Below are 20,052 nucleotides of genomic sequence, written 5' to 3' on the forward strand. Positions count from 1 at the left end.
TGATCACAAAATTCCTCAATGAAAATGTTCACCCAGCTGTTGCGTTCCCTTCAGTGTCGTACCGAGCCAGAGCCGATACAAACCAACAACCGCTGGAGTTATTTGACGCAAGACTGAATGTCCATTAAACACGTTCCCGTTGCACTCAAAAGGCAGACGTTAGTGGCTGTTTTGACCAGTGTGAAAAATGACAATTTTTCCTCTGATTGATGCTAAAGTTTTCCAATCAAAGAAAAGGAAGATTTCAATTAGCAAGTCATAGGAACTTGATGTAATGTACTGGCCTGCATTCAATGGAATCCAATAAAAGGAAATATTGTTTCCGTCACATGAATTTTATCTAAAAATTGAGAACAAAAAAGGAAGAAGCAACAAGTAGGGATCTGGAAAATACTAAGAATATGAACGAGGAACAAACTAGAACCAATATAAAGGTACAAGAGAGATACACGTGCATGGAAAGCTTGGCTCCTTCACAGACTGCTTCCAGCGATCAGCAGCATGACTTTGAATGCCAAAAAAGAGAGCTGCCTCAGTGACTACACCCTGAACATCACAACACTTCACAGATCTACAAGTAAACAAATTCAGTCGTCAAAAAATATCAATTTGGAATCGTCTCTACAGCCCAATTCCAAACGGTTGCCTGTTCTAATTTAATAAAAACCCTGGAGCACTGAAAAGGTCTGACGCAAGCAGCGCAGGTATTGAGGAACGAGAAATGGGAATTCATGGACATGACACAAATATAATAAGAACACTTTCTCCCGCTTTGAATGGCCATGATGCTGGAAACAAGATAAATCAACTCACGTCTTTCTAGTTTCACATTCCTGACTCGTTTCAATTGTCAACGTTGAAAATTGGCCGAAAGAAAATGACAGCAACACCTAAGAAATGTTTCAAGTTTAGTTGATAAGTTTCTATACATGTATAATTTAGTTCAGCGGAATTTCACTGTGACATCAAATCAAAGGTCACAGTGAGTTTATTAAGGAACAGCAGAGGCGGATAGAAAGTGCCTGAATTCACTAAAATATGAAGCGAAAAGGAACATCTGATGGAAAAAGAGGTGGTATGTAATTATGTGGGACCTGGGCAAAATCTTCACAACTCATTACACAAGAAAGTGCAAGAGTATAAAAGAGTGTGCTTGTCTGTATGATTGGCCACACATAAAAACGCATCCCTCAACAGGGATCCCCTGACAAAAACTATCATTTCCACCACAATTCAACCAAACTCTTTCTGCACAACGGCTTGGGTCCCGTCCCAAACCGCAATCAGTCCACTGGGTTGAGTGCCGAGTTAAATCAAAAAGAAGAAAAGCTTAATGGAAGTCTGCCTTTGTAATTCATTAGCAGCATGCCATCTAGCTCTTCCCCACTTAAATGTCCCTATGCCACCCTTTTTGTTTGGAGGAAGTGTGTACTCATCTTCCACTCTGTCCATTAGGGCCCAAACAGCCGAAGAATCAGTGCAATTCGGAGAGCTTCACTCAAAGCGCTGCAGGTGAGCACTTGACACTGGGTAAACTCAGCAGTCAATTGTTTAAAATTAAATGCATAAATGTTGCTTTATTTCCCCTTTCTTGTTTCCATCCATCTCTTTTTATTAAGTAATCTTAAAAGCAGCCGGAAGAACAATCTCAGCTTTGTTCCTCTCTCAAGGCTTTATTGAAATCGGCTGTTTTCCCACCAAATCCCTTGGCAAGCATCTTGTCACAAAACATATTGACTGATATCCCTTGCTGCGAGCTTGAAGTTTAAAGCCCAAAGTGTCCTTGGCCGTCAAAGAGAGGGTTCTGTATACATCCTGTATCGATTGTGCTCCAGAAACTTCAATAACCTTCATGAGTTCTGACGGAGCTTCAGCCACAACCACTCTCTCAGCGCTGAACTCCTGCTTAACAGCGGGGGTTCCCACCTGGAGCTGGCTGCATGCAGTCAATCTTTTCAAGGCTATCCTGTTGACCGAGGGAAGGAAGATATGACTGTCTGTTAACTGAAAGCTTCTGTGCTAGAGTGTCCCAAACATCTTTTCTGATGTATAAAAAAACTGGTAGAACAGAGGGGGATAACAGATGCATGCTTTAATATTATTTTTGTACAAATCTATAAATTATTACTTCCAATTCTGGACGAACCCAGTTTCACAGTTTTTTTACAATAGCAAAAGTAACAATAAAGTTTGAACTACATGACTAGGTACTATAAACCTTTTGCTACAGTCACAATCTCTATCAATAATCATTACAACAATATACAACAGCATTTGATCTGGTCTGCAGTAACTGATATATTAAATGGAAGGCAGGGGTGGAGCTAAGAAAGACCAACCTTACGACACCACAGACACGGTCGAGTTCTTTGTGCTCCAGTAAAATGTAAATATGACAGTGCTTTCCAGGGCAAAATAAATGTGACACATTGATTAAAACGCTGGGCAAGGAGTGCGCAGCGATGTCTGTTCTTCATTTCTAATTAAAAGCGGTTTATTGTCTCCTGGCTTCTCTTTGACACTTCAGTCTGCTCCATTTCCAATCTGCTGATGAGCCAAGAGAATACTGAAGCCACTTGTATATTTATATATATTTTGACACAAACATAGCCCGTCCTTTTGTTCTTGGTTAATCTATATCAATAAAGTGATTCATTTATGAAGCAGAGTAAGAATGGGCCAAAGGCTCTTCGCTGATCAAAAGGCATCCAAAGCCGAAATGTTTTCTCCGACAGATAAAAGTAGAAGATTCTGCAGGAAATAATTACAGATAATGTGTTGCAAGGTATCCAGAAACTTATAAACCTAACTTAACACAGAATCTATTCTTCCTTTTTTAAATGAAGATTTGACTTTGATTTGAGTTGATTCTTGAATTCTCATCAGCAGAATTGATAGAAAATGTTTTTAGCCATTTTCAGTTTTCTAAGATCTGGGGATCCCTTCTTTCAGAAGCTGGATAATCAGTATCTTCTAGACATATTTCTGAATGCCGTTTTAAAGTTTCCTTCAAATAGGAAGACGCTCATTAAAAGTGTGATTTGAACTCTGGTCACGCAGTCAGAGCAGACAATGTACACGTTCAGCAGTCACATAGCCACAAATACTGGCAGAACACACAAATGGCAAGCTAATTAAATTCTCAAGCCTCAAACCAAATGGCAGACAAGCTGAAAGGGTGATGGACACAGGTAGCAATACACACCCTAAGCCAAATACAAACTGTAAAACTCCCACCGGGTGGTCTTAATTACAAGTGCATGTGGATGTTTGTGAACAGTGGTCTTTCATGAACCATGTTGTCCAATTATCTGATGACGCACAGTGACTTCTAGCATAACTAACCTGAGAGACTGTCTTTATTGAGTGATAATAGATTGTGATTTTGAAGTCGAAAGAGAAGTGAGGGAAACATTCATGGAAACGCACATTTCAGTCACTGGGATTTGTATGAAAAATCAGACTGCTTTGTCCACCTGAATGTTTTTAATTCTTTTTTTTTTTTATGGAAAAGGGAAAAATACAGTAAAGAATGATTAGAGACCACTAAGGAAAAGCAGTGGTATAGGTTTAGATATGTAAATGGATTGATGGTGTCAAAATAATAAACATACTTGCACACATTCCACAGAGAGACACTTGAAAAACTGTCAAGTTACATTAAAACACTCCTTCTTCCATCAATAGTACTGATTAACAAGCAGTTTGTTGTGCTTTGAATCAATACTTTTCCACTGAAATGAAAAACATGCAGGAGCATCTTGAGCTTTTCTGAACAAGGATTGGAGCTATTACATGAATCCTGACTTTCAAAAGCTTGTTTACCCACTACCCATCCTAAGCCTACCGGGCCTCAGTCACACACTGATGAACGGCCCCCCTCTGCCAAGGTCTTGTAACCGGGTGCACCCTATGTTTCTGTCAGCTCTTGCATCAGTCTACTGCTTTGTCATGTGGAAAGGTCAAGCTGGTTTCTCCACCTCTCAAAATGGGGGGGGAAAAATAACACCTATCAAGAGGTTTCTGAAGATGTAAAATATGTCAACTGCAATAAGAGGCACATGTCAGGTGGATGTTCAAATCATTTAGCTTTAAAAAATTTAAAAATTTAAAAAAATAAATTAAAAAAAAGAGAAATAGTCAGTGGTTAAAATGAAGAAGTTAAAAAAAAGTTTCAGTGTAGGAAGAAACAGCAGAACAGATTCTTCTTCTATCTATAATTACACTATTTAAAGACTCCAAGCCTTTCCAAACCTTAAGGAGCGCATCTTTCCCTGTCCGGGCCTCCACATCAATTATAGAAATGTCCCTTTCAAATTACACATTTGGCATAAATTGCAGCAAAACAGAGCGACACATGAACAGAAAGTCACACAAATATTACAATCATAGTTAGACTGATGCTGTAGGTTCCAGCATGCTACTGGGTTTGGAGGTCTGAGATTAGAAGTGGCTCAGTATCCAATAAAATTTAACAGAGCTACTATGGGAGCTGTAGAAATGTAATTTCTCTCACTGCTGATATGTGTGCTCTGTAAGCCACAGTGGGCTAAGTGAAGGGGCTGAAGGGGAGTGTGGGAGCTTTGAGAGAGAAAAAGAAAGATAGATAATGAGACTAAGGAGGAAATTACATGGACCAAGAGGGATGAGCAAAAGGTATTGGGCAATACACAAACTGTGATACAGAGGCTGCAGGAATGAAGCTGTGGTAGGAAGGAGCAAGGGAAATGGAAATGCAGAGTGGGAGAGAAAGACAAATGAACAAGCAAGAGATGATGGAGGGCTGGATGAGGGGTCTTCATATTGACACAATCGTTCAGGAAATAATAACACGAGCAACTGAGTAAGAAAATCTAATTCCACAAAATGAGTATTGTAATCGAGAGATTACATTATCTTCCATCACAGCGCCAGGGGAGAGGGGAGCCCCTGGTGCTGGCAGTGGTCACATGCTGGGGATTGGCGTCATGATATCTGTAACTGTGCTTGTACAACTGAGAAATTACGATACATGCCTTTGCATAACTAAACCCTAAAAAAATACCCAAATACATATCCTTAAACTGTCTTGCTGTTGTGTATTAATGCTTACCTGCAGGGAAAAACTCACACAAGCTCCAGTGTAAGTTATAAATAGATGGGCTTTAAATTTAACTGGGCAGTCACTATCTTTGTCATTTTATTCATTTTCGTTTGTATATTTTCAGTGCAAACATACTGTGCTGTCAATTACCATAGCAACAATCATCACATGCATTCTACTGAACAATATTAAAATACATTAAAACAGGCTGAAGACCTTCATCTTTCCCAACAACAATAAACTTCCCATTTAAAAATGACTCCAACAAATAATCTAAATACAAAAAAATACCAATCACATTACTCTCAGTGAAGGAGAGTCGCAGAGAACACAATTTTCTTTGGTATGTTAAGGATAAAAACACACATTCTCCTATCCCATAGAGATCAACAACTGTCACAAATTGTCCTCTGAGAGTCACCACAGGGTCAACCCAACAGCTGTTCCTCTCCCTCAGCCAATCAAACAAGTACAGGGATCAAGAACTAAGCATAAATAAACGCCAATTACAGAGCCTGAAATTAATTCAAGCAATCAAGCCTCCCCGTCTTTGTCTCCAGCTTCCTTATTCCATAAGGAGAGGGTAGAAAACAAATATATGTTGAAATTTCCATGGTAGTGAACTGCAGAAGTGAATCACCAAACTCTCCTTAACAGTGTCATATTTTAAGATGAAATTTAGCACTAATATATCTATACAAAAGTAGTTAAGTTATGCAGCAGAAACTGGAAAAAGACATTAATGTCATGTATATTGCAATAAAGCCACACAAACATTTTACTCCCGTTTAATCTTTACAGCTCCTGTTTTATTTAATCCCTAAAGTTTTACTGTCATTATTCATAGATGTTCTGGTGAGGATTAGACATGTGTCACAAACGTTTTACAACTAAATATAATAAGCACATGTATCAGTGGTTTTGGTCCATTTTATTCTATTACTGTTGCTCAAAACTAACCTGCAGCACTGTCTGGATCTTGGCAGAGACGTCAGCTTGCTCGTAGAGCTTGATGTCCTCTTCTTGGGTCCCACGCGGACCCTGCACCTTAATCTGCTGCATGTGGGCCAACACCACACTATGAGCCTGGGCCACAGCCTTGAACTTCTCAAACAAAAGCTCCAGCAGTTCCAAGAGCAGCCTGCAGATGGCGACAAAGGGAGCCAAAAAAAAGGGGGGTGGTGAGAAATTTAAGGGGCAGAGAGCAAAAGAGTGGGAGCAAATAGAAACATGGACACAAGACTGAGAGGAAGTATATAGCACAACATAATAATGTTCACAAAAAAAAAAAAAAAAAAAATCAAACTGATTTTTATTGCAGTATACAACTATATATACAGAAAGATAGGGAGAAAGCAATCGATAGATAGATACTACATAATTTATTACATTTTACCAGGATCTAAAAAACACAATCGATAGGACATGCACTCAACATGTTAGGAGAAGAAACTAATTCTACGGTAAATCACCTGACATTAGATTTTCATGGACCTCTAAGAAAAGAAAACCATTGCTGCTCTTAACCAATGCATTATTCACTTATTTCCAGTCACTAACAATGGCCATAAAAAGTTAATAAGCCCCCCACAGTTAGAGCCTATAGTCTGTGCTCCCCGACTGATTTACAATTTTATTCTACAATTCTACTCTACTCTAAACTCTGGATACTGTAACAATACAGTCCCAGTGCTGCTAATATGTCACAAGTACAGTATAGGCCTACTACTTTGGGGGAATTATTGTGCTTCTCCAACTTCTACTCAGCCTTAAATTTAGTCTTATGTCTGTACTGCCAATGCAGGGATATCCATGTGCACAAATATATTCTCATGCAACTGCTAAACTGTTATTGATATAGCTAACAGCATCCTAGAGCTACAACAGACAAAAGACAGAACAAGAAGTCCAAAGGAGAAAGGGGAAAGTAATAGATTGGAACAGATAATCTCCCCAAAATGTATTAATGGGGGCATTTGACATCGCCAATTAGGTTTTGCTTCTCCCACTTTTCATCTGAAGTTTCCTCTTCAGCAGACATTTCAATATGTCACCTGCAGTAATAACACAGTACCTGGGCTGGCTGTGGGAAAACTGGCAAACTGCCCAACATGGACTCAAATGAATAGCCACTCTCATTAGTTCTAAATGGCTCTGGCTGGAGAAGAGAGCACAGCCAAAACTAAACTGACCTTCCACTTGATCTGCGTGCTACACTCCGGATTGAAAACTCAATGTTGCCTCATCGACGCTTTCACACAGGCTTTGCTATTACTGCCTTCTGCACAAGGACAGGGCTTTCAAAGTAAAGAGGGAACATGGGTGACATTGAAGAGTTTGAATGAGTTCTTTGTGGCCCTATGACAGTGAGTAACCACTTTATCTTAGTGGAAGTATTACATTTAATATACAAATAATCACGCTGTTTGCCTAACACCAATCTCTTCCAATCTCCTCTCTTTTACCATTTTGATTGGGTTTTATTAAACTGGTGGCCGCTCTCTAAATTTACTGTTCATATAACAAATCAAATAAATCTCCTGTTGCATCTGTACTCAAGCTTGGAGAGGCCACATGATCTGACAGTTGGGTGCAGTTTGATTAACTGTTCTGTGAACTGTACAAAGACCTCAGATCTTGTATCTGAAATCCAGTGATGAGGTTAAAACCTTGAATGCTCTTTTTACCAGTGGAACCCCTTTGGACTTCATCTTCCACATCTGCTCCAGTTGTATCTGCAGCCACCGGTACCCCTCAGTCTTTAATTACTCCTTCTTGCTGACTTCTTCTTCTAGCTTTGAATACTCTGTCTGTTATAACTGCACTCATCTGCTCAGTAGTGTCTGGTTGGTTAGAAAGCAGCTTCTTAAATTTGAAGTCCCAAAGGATCTGTGTTCCTAAACTGCTTTTGTTAGAGTCCCCCATAGGGAATTCTAACCTACTCTTGGCACAGTTCTCTTAAAACCCTCCCAGCCACTTTGATATGCCTCTCAGTATGCACCGTCTCAGCTTGTATCATATACCCTGCCACTTTGTGCTGGCCTATCTTAAGGGCATCTTTTCACAGCCCGCAACTTGGATCCTGTCTTCTGAGGTAGATCTCCACCTGAACAGATCTTATTCTGTTACAATCAGAGCCTCTGACCTTTCCTTCAGGCCCACCCTTTTATAGCAAGGAGACTACTTAAATAATAAATGGTACAAAAAAAAAAAAAGACCAGCAATATTCTGAAGTAGAGATAACCAGAATAAAGCAGATCAAGAGAATTAGACGATGACTGAGCAGTTTGCTCTCCTTGATAACCAATCCACCCCAAAAACACTATAGAAAAAGGTGGAGATCATTTTTAGATCATACTGTATGCATGATACATATAATCTATGTAACTTCACTCTTGTAAAGAACAATTTAGAAATAATTTTCACCTTTTACCAACACTTAGATACAGCTCACCACTCTGTGACAGGTGAGCATACCATCACCAGTTAAAAGTGCTTTTAAAACACACATAAGAACCATATGTAATTATCGCTGCCATTTTGCTCTGCATTTTCACGGCTGCATATCCAGATGAAACTTTTCCCCAGTGAGATAAATAAAGTGTATCCATCCATTCCATATGTCTAAAAGTTTATGTTCCAAACCACAAAATCTGACTCCCAAACATTTTCTATTGTCTGTCCACTGAAAAGCACATGAGCAAATCCTTTATTCTGCCAGTTATATCAGTGAACCACCCACATAACTATTGCAAGATAAGAGAGGATGCTAAAAGTGTTGGTAAGTAGCCAATGGTTCCTCAGAAGGTATGAAGGTAATGTAGAGTCAAGATTGATGTTTTGCTCGAGGTCATTTTGGTCTGTCACTACGCTCACAGCAGCATCGAATAAATGTTATTAATAGAGAGAAGGTAGGAACAAATCACTCTGATCTATGACCCAGTGAATTTAAAGTGTAATGTACAAGTATGTATTAATATGAAGGACATGAAAAAGATGCATAGAATACATATCATGTATTCATCAACCCTCAGAAAGGGACAAACAGTATATGATCATGAATGCAACAAGAAAGCTGAACAAGCACACACAAACTTATACCTTTTGCCACCTTTTTCAATATTTTTATCGCTTTCCAGACTCTCAGCCTCAACCCTGACATCCACACCTATAGACAGACAGTGCAAACAGCCCCGTCCTCCTCATTATCTCCCAGTGGAGGCCATCCTAATCCATATTGTCTGTTCTTTGAGTCCTCACGTCTCATTTCCCCTCAGGATCGAAGCTGACACACATGGCTGATGAACAGTCAGGAGAGATAGCAGCGAGCACACAGCCTTCGACTAACTGACCAGCAATACGTGTGGTTCATTTGAGAAGGACAACATCAGCATCCAAATTAGATTATCTTTAGGTTTCTTGTCAGTTATTAGATCTTCATGTACATTTGTGCTTTCAAACACAAACGGACTTACAGAAGAGAAACATATTCACGCAGAATGTGCTCTCTGATGTTTCAAATGACCACTCTGAACAGGGGGGAAAAGTACAAAACAGAATAGTAATCCATCTTCTGCAAAATGTGCTTGTCAAGTTTTCAAATTGTCTTTCAAAGACTGTGGCTTTTATCTTAACCTCCCTTCAGACGTTGCATCGGGCTTGAAAGGTAAAAGCACTCAAACGTTGCTGCAGATCAATTACGGAAATACATATACAGTATAGGATGCATTCAGTCAGAATGGATTGTTGCTGCTCATTCAAATGGGTGATCTTTCAGACTGATTTGGATTAGCTTTCAATTCAATTCAGTTTATTTATATAGCGCCAAATCACAACAAATGTCATCTCAAGGCACTTTATTGATATACAGTAGTCCACTTCAAGCCAGTTAAGAGTCCAATTCATTGTAATCAAATCCAATTAATTAAATTCAAAATTAGTCCAATTCATACATACACTAAAAAACTCGTTTTTGCAATACAGCAGGAGAATATGGATTCAAGTCTAATGTTATTAGAATAAATTGAACTGCTTACAAATCAGTGATGTAAGCCAAAGAATTTGGTGCGCAGAGTGCAAACTTGTGCGGAGCATCTCTGTGAAAATAGGATCGAGAGAAGGAAATTGGATCACTGAGGTTGTGAATGAGAACATAAACCTCCAAGACCAAGCCACACACAGCTGTTTCAGGTAGAAAGTTGCTAAGTGTTGCCTGCTGGTCTGCACTGATATAAAATATAGTGTACAATATTCAAGACCATTGTTCCTTTCAAGTGGTACATTGGCTGAGTTTCCATAGCAACAGACATTGAGTTTAAACTGAACTGAACATAGGGAGAGCTAGCAGACTACGCATCCAAAGACAAACGCACACACACACACACACACACACACACACACACACACACACTTCAAAGTATTAATTGCCCACAAACATATACACATGCAGGCAAATTTAAAACAACCTGTACGAAGCAGAACTGAGAATGAGCTCCATGCTGGCCTATTACACTCAGGTCAGATGAGATTCAGCGGGAAACAGAAGAAACAAAGCAGACAAGGCTGAAGAGAACATCCCTGACAGAAAACAAGACATTCCTCTTAAATGGTTCAGGATCAGTGGACTGAGACCTGTGCTTCTCCAGACTGCCTCCGTATGTGTCTGTCTGGAGTTGCTGACGTGACTGATTTAAAAATGTGGCAGTACTACAGGGCAGGTGTGAAATAGTTTGTGAGTGTGCACATAGGTGTGTTTAGCCATGATGCGTCTATGTTTAAAGCAGCAGGGTATCTGTTTTCATGGTCTGAGGAAGGTGTGTCTCCAGTCCGACTATTTTCTGAGTTTCACACCTTGTTGACTGTCTGACTATGAAAACTGTGAGACTGCATTCAAAACATGTTGCAGGCTACCTTTAAATAGACCTAAAAAAAAAAAAAAAAAAACACTGCATGCAGCAAATTGATACAGATACAAATTGTGAGCTCTGTGTTTTAGTAAGAATCAGCCAGGAGAAACAAATGCCAAACCTTTGTCAGGTTTTTGTTAAACAAAAGTGTTAAAATGAGTCTAATGGGAACACTACCAGTACAGAATATTATGCGAGCTAGCAGTTTAATAAAATTCTAACATGGATATAACACTGATGGGAATACAAGTGGCAGCTTTATTAAGGTATTTTTCAAGATAACAGTGGCGGCATACTGCTGTCAACAATGATCTCTTTTTCATATATATAATGCTAATGCTTTTTATCATTTCTATAAGGTAAGCATTATTAATTCATTTTAAAGATGGCTTTCGTTTTCCACATAATTGCTTGAACTCATGTCTTCATGGCTATCCACTGACTGCATCTGCGATTCGCTCTCCACTGGCTTTTTAGTAATAATCTCTAGTTTTCTCAGTTTTTTTTCAATTCCAATCCTGTCTTTTTAAGTGCTTCTAATTTTCCCAAAGCTAATGATATTTCAGCATGCTTGTCTTGTCTTGCAGCTTTGCTGGACAGTACCTTGGCTGGCTCTCCTGGGCGAGGTTTTCTCCTCTCTGATAAGCGTGGTCTGCTATCTGAGTGGTGGACCTCTTGACGATCTGTTTCAGCTCAGGCTCCAGCCGCTCCATAATGGCTTTGATGGTCTCTGGGAGTTTCTTCAATTTGGCCAGAGCCTACATAAATGGATAAGACCGACATTTCACTCGAGGCAAAAGCATCACAAACACACTTAATGACACAAGAGAAAGTGACCTTAATGGAGTGTGTTTAGAGTGTATACTATTCTGTTTGTACTCATGTATGTACCCTGATAAGGATGCCCATGAACTCAGCACTGTTCTCTTCCGGATCCACTTCAGAAAGCTCTGCTTGGTTCAGTTCCCGGATATCCTGCTGCAGCTCACGCACTAAGGAGGACATACAGATACACACAGTTTAGTACAAACAGTAAACGCCTGAAAAAGAAAAATCATAAAATTGCAGTGTTGTGTTTCTCACCATTGAGCTTTCATCTTTCTCTTTTTAATAATGTCACACACCAAAAGAAATCAATTAATGGCCTTTAGTACACTAATATTGAATGTTTTTGCCTTTTAAGCACTCTCTCCAACTCACACACACACCTGCACCCAAAACCCCACCCCCATGCTCTCGGCAGCTGACTTAGCAGCATTAGCGGCTAAATTGAGAATGGCAGTATCGAGTGATGCTCTAATTTCCATTAGATGGGGCCTCCCAATTCCCCATCAAAGCACGTTAGGAGAGTTAATGTTTATGGCAAGTTAATGGACTTGGGGTGTATTTCCTCTTTTCACCCATTCCGACTGCAGTTTGTGTAATAATTATGACAATTACTATCTTCAAATGAGGTGCTCTAATGCTATTAGACAAAATGGCAAGCCAGGCCTCTGATGGAAGCCGGTTGCTGTGCCGTGACCACGGTTGTTAACATGACGGTGTACAGGCACTTACCACCTGGTGGTGGCTAATTGCCAGAGAACTCTGTGCATAATGTGGGAGAAATTGTGGTTGAGCTTTTACTTTTAGGTCTACAGTGTGGGAGAAGTGAACAGATATTTATCAAGTATTAGAGGCAATTTATACATTTGTGTGTGTTTATGGGTTTCAGGTCACGGGATACACATCTATGCTGATAAGCTGAGATGAGTGCGTTACAGAAGGTTGAATGAAAGATAAAGGATACTAATTAAGAGATATAGCCATCACAAGTAACATATGAAGAGCTGAACAAAAAAAGGGAAAGGACAAAGACAAAGAGCAATACAAGAGTTTCCGAGAAAATGAACAATACATGGCACAGGAATTCTAAATGCTTCATGGAAACCTTGCTGGATGCTAAGTGGCATCTACAGTATGGTGCATGGCTGCCTGGCATCCACAGAGGTAAAAACGGTGAGTCGTTAACTTAGAATGCCAAGAGTGGGTGGTGAAAAAAGTGCCAGGCTTCATATAAAAACTCAGAAACACCCAGGGAATGCCAAGTTATTGCTGGATTAACTTTTTTCATTATCTTCTTGTTTGCGCGCCTCTGTGCTCTGCCTGGAAGAAATGTAGTGCCGACTCTACGCCCCTACAACCAACAGAGATTTCATACATTTCTGAGCAGAGTTAGCTTCTGTATTATCTGCTTCTGTTAAACTGCTGGTTACCAGTTTGAGCATAATGAATGCAGTTCCCCTGCTGTGAAGGCAGAGACACTGGGTGACTAATGATACACGCAGGGGGGCATGATGATTATAATGTTAGCTGGGGAGATGTATATTATGATCATAGTTGAAGATGTTATGACATATACTGCAAGGCATGAGACGTGGGTGTCTGCGTGTGTGCAAGGTTTGTGTGTATGTGCAACAAGGTATCTATAATGCCTTTAGTCCTTTGTAGGGACGTCTAGATCAGCAGTTTCTGTATGCACTCAGTGTATGTGCAAGGAGCACTGGTAATTTGCACACCCGTAATGATATGCAAATGGGTGCAAGCCAAAGTGATGTTAATGACTTCCTATCACTGAGAATATCAGAACAGTGAAAGCACAATTGCAAGCTAAAATCCACACACATCGCCTTTACAAGGAAACCAACAACTCAACTATGAGTTAATGCCCTTATTTCTGTGGTTTTCCAAATGTGTACCATTTTAATGGAGGAAACGCAAATGATTCACGTCTGTCTGTCTGTGCAATAGACTTTCTTTTAAAATCTTTACTTTTATTTTCATCTCTTTTCATCCAAGATCATCTTGTCAGCTATCATGTTGCATGCCCCCCGCCCCCGAGTACATCCTCCTCCCAGGTGTTTAATATGCTCTAAAAACTTTACCACTGCCTGATCCAGGTGTGCTGAACTGAGAGGAATCCAAAAGCTTGCGTGGGGTTGACAGGCTGCTGACTTCCAACACAGGCATTGAAGATATGTCTTTGGTCATGGATCTGTCAACGACAAAATATTCAGAATTAGCCATTTATGAAAAATCTTACAAAAAGTAAACCATATTATGAAATACTGTGCTATTTTTCTCATGTGGTACCACGGTGGAATAAGAAGAGGATGGAATGAAAAATAGTTGTTCCAAAATACACAAAAGTTTAGTATGAACTATCAGAAATGCAAACACAGACCTGTGCTTGCCAAACAAAAAACAATCTGCAATTACAACCAAACGCCTTGAATCTCTGCTCGGTGGGAACGCTTCTGCTTTCCAATGAGCCATTTATCAAACTCGAGGTGGAAGCAATCCAGGTCCTTTAAGTTGGGCAGTATAAACACAGTGTGTCCGCTAAGTGAGTGGGTTGCATGGAGGCTGGCGTGTTGTTAGAGGCAACCCAATACAGGAGGGCCAGGACCTGTCACTAGCTGACCCTCAGTAATAAATCATTTCACCTCACCAACCCACTGCCACCTTAATTATTGAACCGCCCTCCTCCCTCACAAACATGCTCACACACACACACACACACACATATATATATATATATATATATATATATATATATAAATACATGTGCCAAATCGCCAACACTTAGGCCGAATGCCTTCGATGAGACCGAAGAAACAACAATGTGCAAAGTCACTGGGCCGCATTATCACAAATAAGTTATACAACCACATCATGAAACCAAGAAACTTGCCCTCAGGTCACAGTTAATCTCAGTGGCGACCAAAACTACTTCATCATTTTAAACATTACTGTTATCGCACAGAAAAGGCAAATGTCTTTCCGTCAATAAATGGAAATGACGTTGTGTATTTGGCTGAAAATAAGTTTCATCATAGAATCATTAAAATACTATATATTTTGACTTTAATTGCATGCCGCCTAATTGAGTTTGAGTAAATGAATGCTGTTTGCCTCGAACAATAAATACTTATTGAGGTGCTTTTCATCTGATTCGTTTGGAGCTTCACAGCACACTGCATAAATATAAATAAGAGGAGCAGCACGTAAAACGATGTTTAATTGTTTTTGACAGCAATGCTGGCGATTTCCATTCAGAAAATAATTGGCAAGTTTTACTTAGTTGTTGCTGCAGTGTAATAACTTATAATGAAGGCACACTGAAAAAGTTTGGAAAGTTGGGAGGAACGCAATTTCAAGGTTTTGTTTCTGTTGTCCGTAAAAGCAGCGTGAATAAAGGCTTTTGGTACATTGGATCCAAATAAAATGAGTAGAAGATAGATTTCTAAAGCAGTCCAGGATTTTCTCCCCCACCCCCCATCTTGCACAATATTAATAACAGCAGACGTAGCTTAGACTATTTTGCATTTAAGGACCCATATAAGTTCTTTTTAAGTCAACAGGGAAATTTATTAAAGGATTGAAATGCGATTAAATAAAATGTCAAATTCCTTTCCTATCCATAACATAAAACTAGACTGTTTTTTTGTGAAGAAAAAAAAAAAAAACAACAACCGAGAACTGAGGAAAAACTGGATTTAATTTGAAAAATCACCCCTTACCCTGGGATGCGAGCAGCATTTTTGTCCTTGTTTTTGTGTCCGACGCGACTTGTGGACTTGATGTAGAGGTGTCGGTGCAGCTCATCGATGAGCACCAGGTGGATGTTGAGCTTCTTGCTGTGCAGCTCCAGGCGCAGGTCTCCAAGCCCTTCAACCTGTAGCAAGGGGCCTTCTAAGGATGCCACAGCTGTCACCTGCACAGGACAAGCAGCCAAGTTTTATGGTGTGACGGAGGGGCACTCTCAGGTCAAGTACACACAAACACAGACATTTCAAAAATGTCTTGCCTGCTAAATATTTCAGTGTGCAACTTTTTGACAGCACTGACACAAGTAGACTTTTTCCCAAAAACACAAGTGTTATTGCCCAGAACTGTGTTTGCATGTGGACAATAGTCATAAAACGCAGAAAGAAATCAGCTGTCATCAAAATACCCATGGTAATGTGTATAGGGCCTGAGTATAAGTCACTTATTTACAACCTCCACTCCAAGACAGAATGAAATAAAGCTTAAACTCCAGGCAACAATCAAAGTGACACATAGGACAGTTTCCAATCAACTGAACAAAGACTAAATTGATTTTAATCTATACATTTGACAGTGAATGTTAATATTCAGCCCTCTAATTTGCATAATCTGATGTGTAGTATAGGTTAAATATATTTCCCTCCAAACAAAATGATACACTATTCCCTATATTCGCCGGTTTTCCCTTGCATCTACCTTCTCCTCATAGAAACAGCAGTGGTCAGGACTCATTTGCAATTAACTAATCTTATGCCAATAAACAAAAATATCCCAATCAGTATCTGTGTGTTAATGTGTATTGTGCGCATTTCCCTGTGTATTTCAAGGACACTAAGGGCTGTATTATAAATGCCCATCCCATCCAAATGCTAAAAATATTTGGATGGGAACAGTCAGTGGGTTAGCAGGCAGGGGGTGGAGGAGAGTGCGGTAGGCTAAGGACATGAGTCAAGTGCGTGTTGATGCAAATGGAAGACACTAGTGAGTAGATGAGCTAATGCGCCTCACGATCAGCCTTCTTGAGCATAATACCATAACTTCCCATGCCTACAAGGCTTTGCATCTTCTGTGTGTATATACACACCTCTGAGTTGACTCTGTGTGTGAGTATATGTGATTGTGTAACTGTAAATCAGTGTAACAGTGTGTGCGTCTGTGTCAGAGGGGGTAGGGTGTTATCTCATTACCACTGGACTGGGATGACAGAGAAAGGCTGGTTAACATCATTAGGGACCAGGCCTGCCAGCATAATGAGGAATATGAAGCCTCTAGTGAATTTTACTTAGGAAAGAGAGAAAGGGTGAGAGGGATGAGATGAGAAGAGCAGAGGAGGAGAAGAGAAGAGAATAGAATAGAAGAGAAGAGAAGCTGGGTTCTCAGCTCTAAGGGGGGTATCAGTTGAGTACACCTGGATTTTGTGATACCACAGGAACAAGGGAGTAAGAGGAGAGGAGAGGAAACTTTCTGCAACCTATGCCAGTCGTGTTTTTAACCAATCTAATCCCGCCATTCAACAGTAGACAAGAGAGCTTAGCCTGAATTCTAATTGTCAACCCTTTGAGATAAGACTCACATAAAAACACATGTACACAGTGTTCAAGAAAGTAAGCCCCAATGTAGTACAGAAAGACTAGGATGGTGATACCTGGCTACTTCACTCCTGTTGAAAGTACATGGCAAAATAATGACAGATTTATCTTTCAGCATAAAACACAACGGCTTGCAAAAGATTGGTCAAAATGTCTGTACTAGTGAACAGCTAAGTGAGTATAATATATAATCTCCAAAATGCACTCACGTAAAGATGTTTTAACATTTTAGGTAAGATCAGTGCATTTTTGTTTTCTATAATATTTGGGGGAAAAGAAGCAAAAGGAAGTGTTCAGATAGATATCTAATCACATAACTTCTACGAAAAGGTCTCAGACCTGGTCATAGTTTGCAAAGACCAAGTGATGTCATGGACTATCGTGCTCACAAATCAAGACAAATATAAAAGAAAATGTCCCAAAATTGCAAACTACATTTGCTACACAACCAACAAATGCAATAAAAGGACAACCCTGCACATGGTGCCTCTGCTGCCCTGATTTTCCACCAAATGAGCAGGGTGGGACCAAAAAGAAGTGTTTAGAAAGCATGACAGAATCCATGCTCTTATAAAGTAGCACTGACAATATTTGTTCAAAAAGTTACTTGATTTATCTGTTGTTTTTGGTCCACTCCAGAAGCCTGATCAGGCACTGCTCATTGTTTTGCATCAGCGGTGTGTCCCTGATTCAGCTGAGATTCAAACTTTTAACAAAGCAGGATGCAAAGCTTCCAGGTGCAGGATGAGCCCACAACATTTTAAAGGTCACCTCTCATTACATTATAAAATATAAACTATCATAAGCAATACTAATACAACTACATTTTTTGTCCTTGGTGCAGCACATACTGGCATATAGAGTGGTTAGATAACCCTAAAAGGTGTGCTGAAACATCTGTAAAATGACAGTAATTACCTTGAACAAACCTTAAAAATACACAATGGACTACCACAAGAGGTGCCAGTTTTTAGTGAACTTGGCATGGTTGTTTGGCATCTGGGTGTCACATATCTAGGAACTGTAACTGTAGATGCAATTGGTTTTATTTTAACTCACGAGGTGCATTTACAACATCGTGTCATTCATGAATCACGTAAATAAATGGAAGGTGCGGTGGAATCATTCACATTCGGTAAAAATTACTTTTACCATTACTAACATCAGGTGTTGTTTAATTCAATTTTACATCTAATTCATAATTAATTGATGAACTACATCAGCAAGTCAACTGCATTTTTACACATAGAGGCAAATGAAATATGATTTCAAGTGTGCTTTTTACACATCAGTGAAATGGCCCCATTATTATCCAGTAAAGCTCATTTGAAGTGTGAAAGATGGAGGCAAAGCGGCAACTGACTTTGAAATTTTCACAACCTTTTAAAACATGCACAGGTTGAATGAAGTTCCATTTCTTTCCAGCCCTACAAAGAAGATTTTCATGGTCCTTTGGCTGCGCCACCATCCCTCTTTTTTCTTTTCCTTCTCAGATAACCCCATTCCAGAAAAACTCATTATTAACAGTCTGGAGGAAGATGTGTGGGAGAGACGTTGGGACAGGAGAGAGGAAAGGGAAAGAGACCAACAAATCACAGAGCCTAGGTTGTTTAGTCTTCAGTGACATCCTTCTGCTCGCCTGCTGAGCATGCTGCACTACACACATCAAATATACAAAAGTACACATATTCATACAAACCCGCAGCATGCTCACTGCACTTAGATGATGTTAGTTGCAATCACTGGACCATTCAAGGCTGGAAAGGGGTTCTTTACAGCAATGAGAGGCACAAAGAAGCCAATCATTGGTAGCAACATTGCATACACTTGTGTGTGAAGATGTGCATTCCAGGGGTTTCAAAGGCAACCTGTCAGTACTGCCTGATATGTCATGAAATCTTCACATAACATCACAAACAAGACAAAAATCTCTTCCTGTTTTGCAATTTCTTAAGCTCTGTATCAGTTCAACGAATAAACTAACAAGCCGAATCACGTGTAAAATGTGCAAAAGCACCACATCTTCATCCTTCTACTCACCAACATGTCTGTGGCATGAAGGTAGTGCTTGCTTGCCATGTAGGCCTCCAGACGCTGAGGAACTTGCTTGATGCTTTCAATTTCATCCAGCAGCTGGAGGACATGCTTGTGTTCGATGCCTTCGATCCACAACTTCCTCAGCTCGTCCCTTTTACAGTGGAGAAGCATTTTACAAGACAGGAGGTTCTCCTTCACCTGTGGAACAGAAAGACCCAAAGCCATCGATGGCATGATTCCATGATAAATACAGTTTAATGCAATATCCAAAGGGCATTTCAAAATTAGACACCATTTGCGATAGATTTTTTGAGTAATCGGTGGAGGGCACTCTGAAATGAAGTTACATGAGGAGGGAAACGTGTTCGTATTCCTTGAAACCTTTGGAAACACTCTGGGCAATGGTGTGACTAAAGTACTCTCTTGAGGTTTTGTTTTGTTTTTCGTTTGTGTGCGTGTGCGTGTGTGTGTGTTTGTGTGTGTGCCTTAAAATCTACAGTAAGTGAGTTGAAATGATTAACAACCCCCGCAAACTTACATGAGTTTTCCGTGAAGGACAAAAGTGAAAGTAATCCTGAAGTTGAAACTGGGCAGAACTATGCTGGGAGTATGTCTTGGTTAAAATCTAACAAAATTAAGTTTATGTGTACATATTTGTAAGAATTATTATTAAAATTTCTTTAGTTACGTTTCAAGGACACGAGCGAGTGGTTGTTAATGTAATCATTGGCACTTAAACTCAGAACAACACATTTGAGATTAATTTAGTCCTGCTTGGAAAAAATAAAGTGCAACCCTCTGAAAAAGAAAATCAAAAACCTTTCTAATGAATGAGGAGAAAAATTAA

At 39.8% G+C, this 20,052-nt stretch overlaps 1 protein-coding gene across 1 annotated transcript in view; it reads right to left on the reverse strand.

Moving 5' to 3' along the window:
* The window catches only part of exoc4 (exocyst complex component 4), a 115,148-nt gene that overhangs the window by 93,881 nt on the left and 1,215 nt on the right, over positions 1-20,052 (reverse strand). Inside the window, exons 3-8 of the mRNA XM_075471744.1 lie at positions 19,209-19,403; positions 15,552-15,745; positions 13,914-14,023; positions 11,881-11,981; positions 11,593-11,747; positions 6,044-6,224 (exon numbers count right to left, since the gene is read on the reverse strand). Of these exons, the coding sequence (XP_075327859.1) occupies positions 6,044-6,224; positions 11,593-11,747; positions 11,881-11,981; positions 13,914-14,023; positions 15,552-15,745; positions 19,209-19,403 (936 nt within the window). The remainder of the gene's footprint in view (positions 1-6,043; positions 6,225-11,592; positions 11,748-11,880; positions 11,982-13,913; positions 14,024-15,551; positions 15,746-19,208; positions 19,404-20,052) is intronic.

The sequence above is a fragment of the Odontesthes bonariensis genome, chromosome 8, assembly GCF_027942865.1.
Source record: "Odontesthes bonariensis isolate fOdoBon6 chromosome 8, fOdoBon6.hap1, whole genome shotgun sequence".
Classification (NCBI taxonomy): Eukaryota; Metazoa; Chordata; class Actinopteri; order Atheriniformes; family Atherinopsidae; genus Odontesthes; species Odontesthes bonariensis.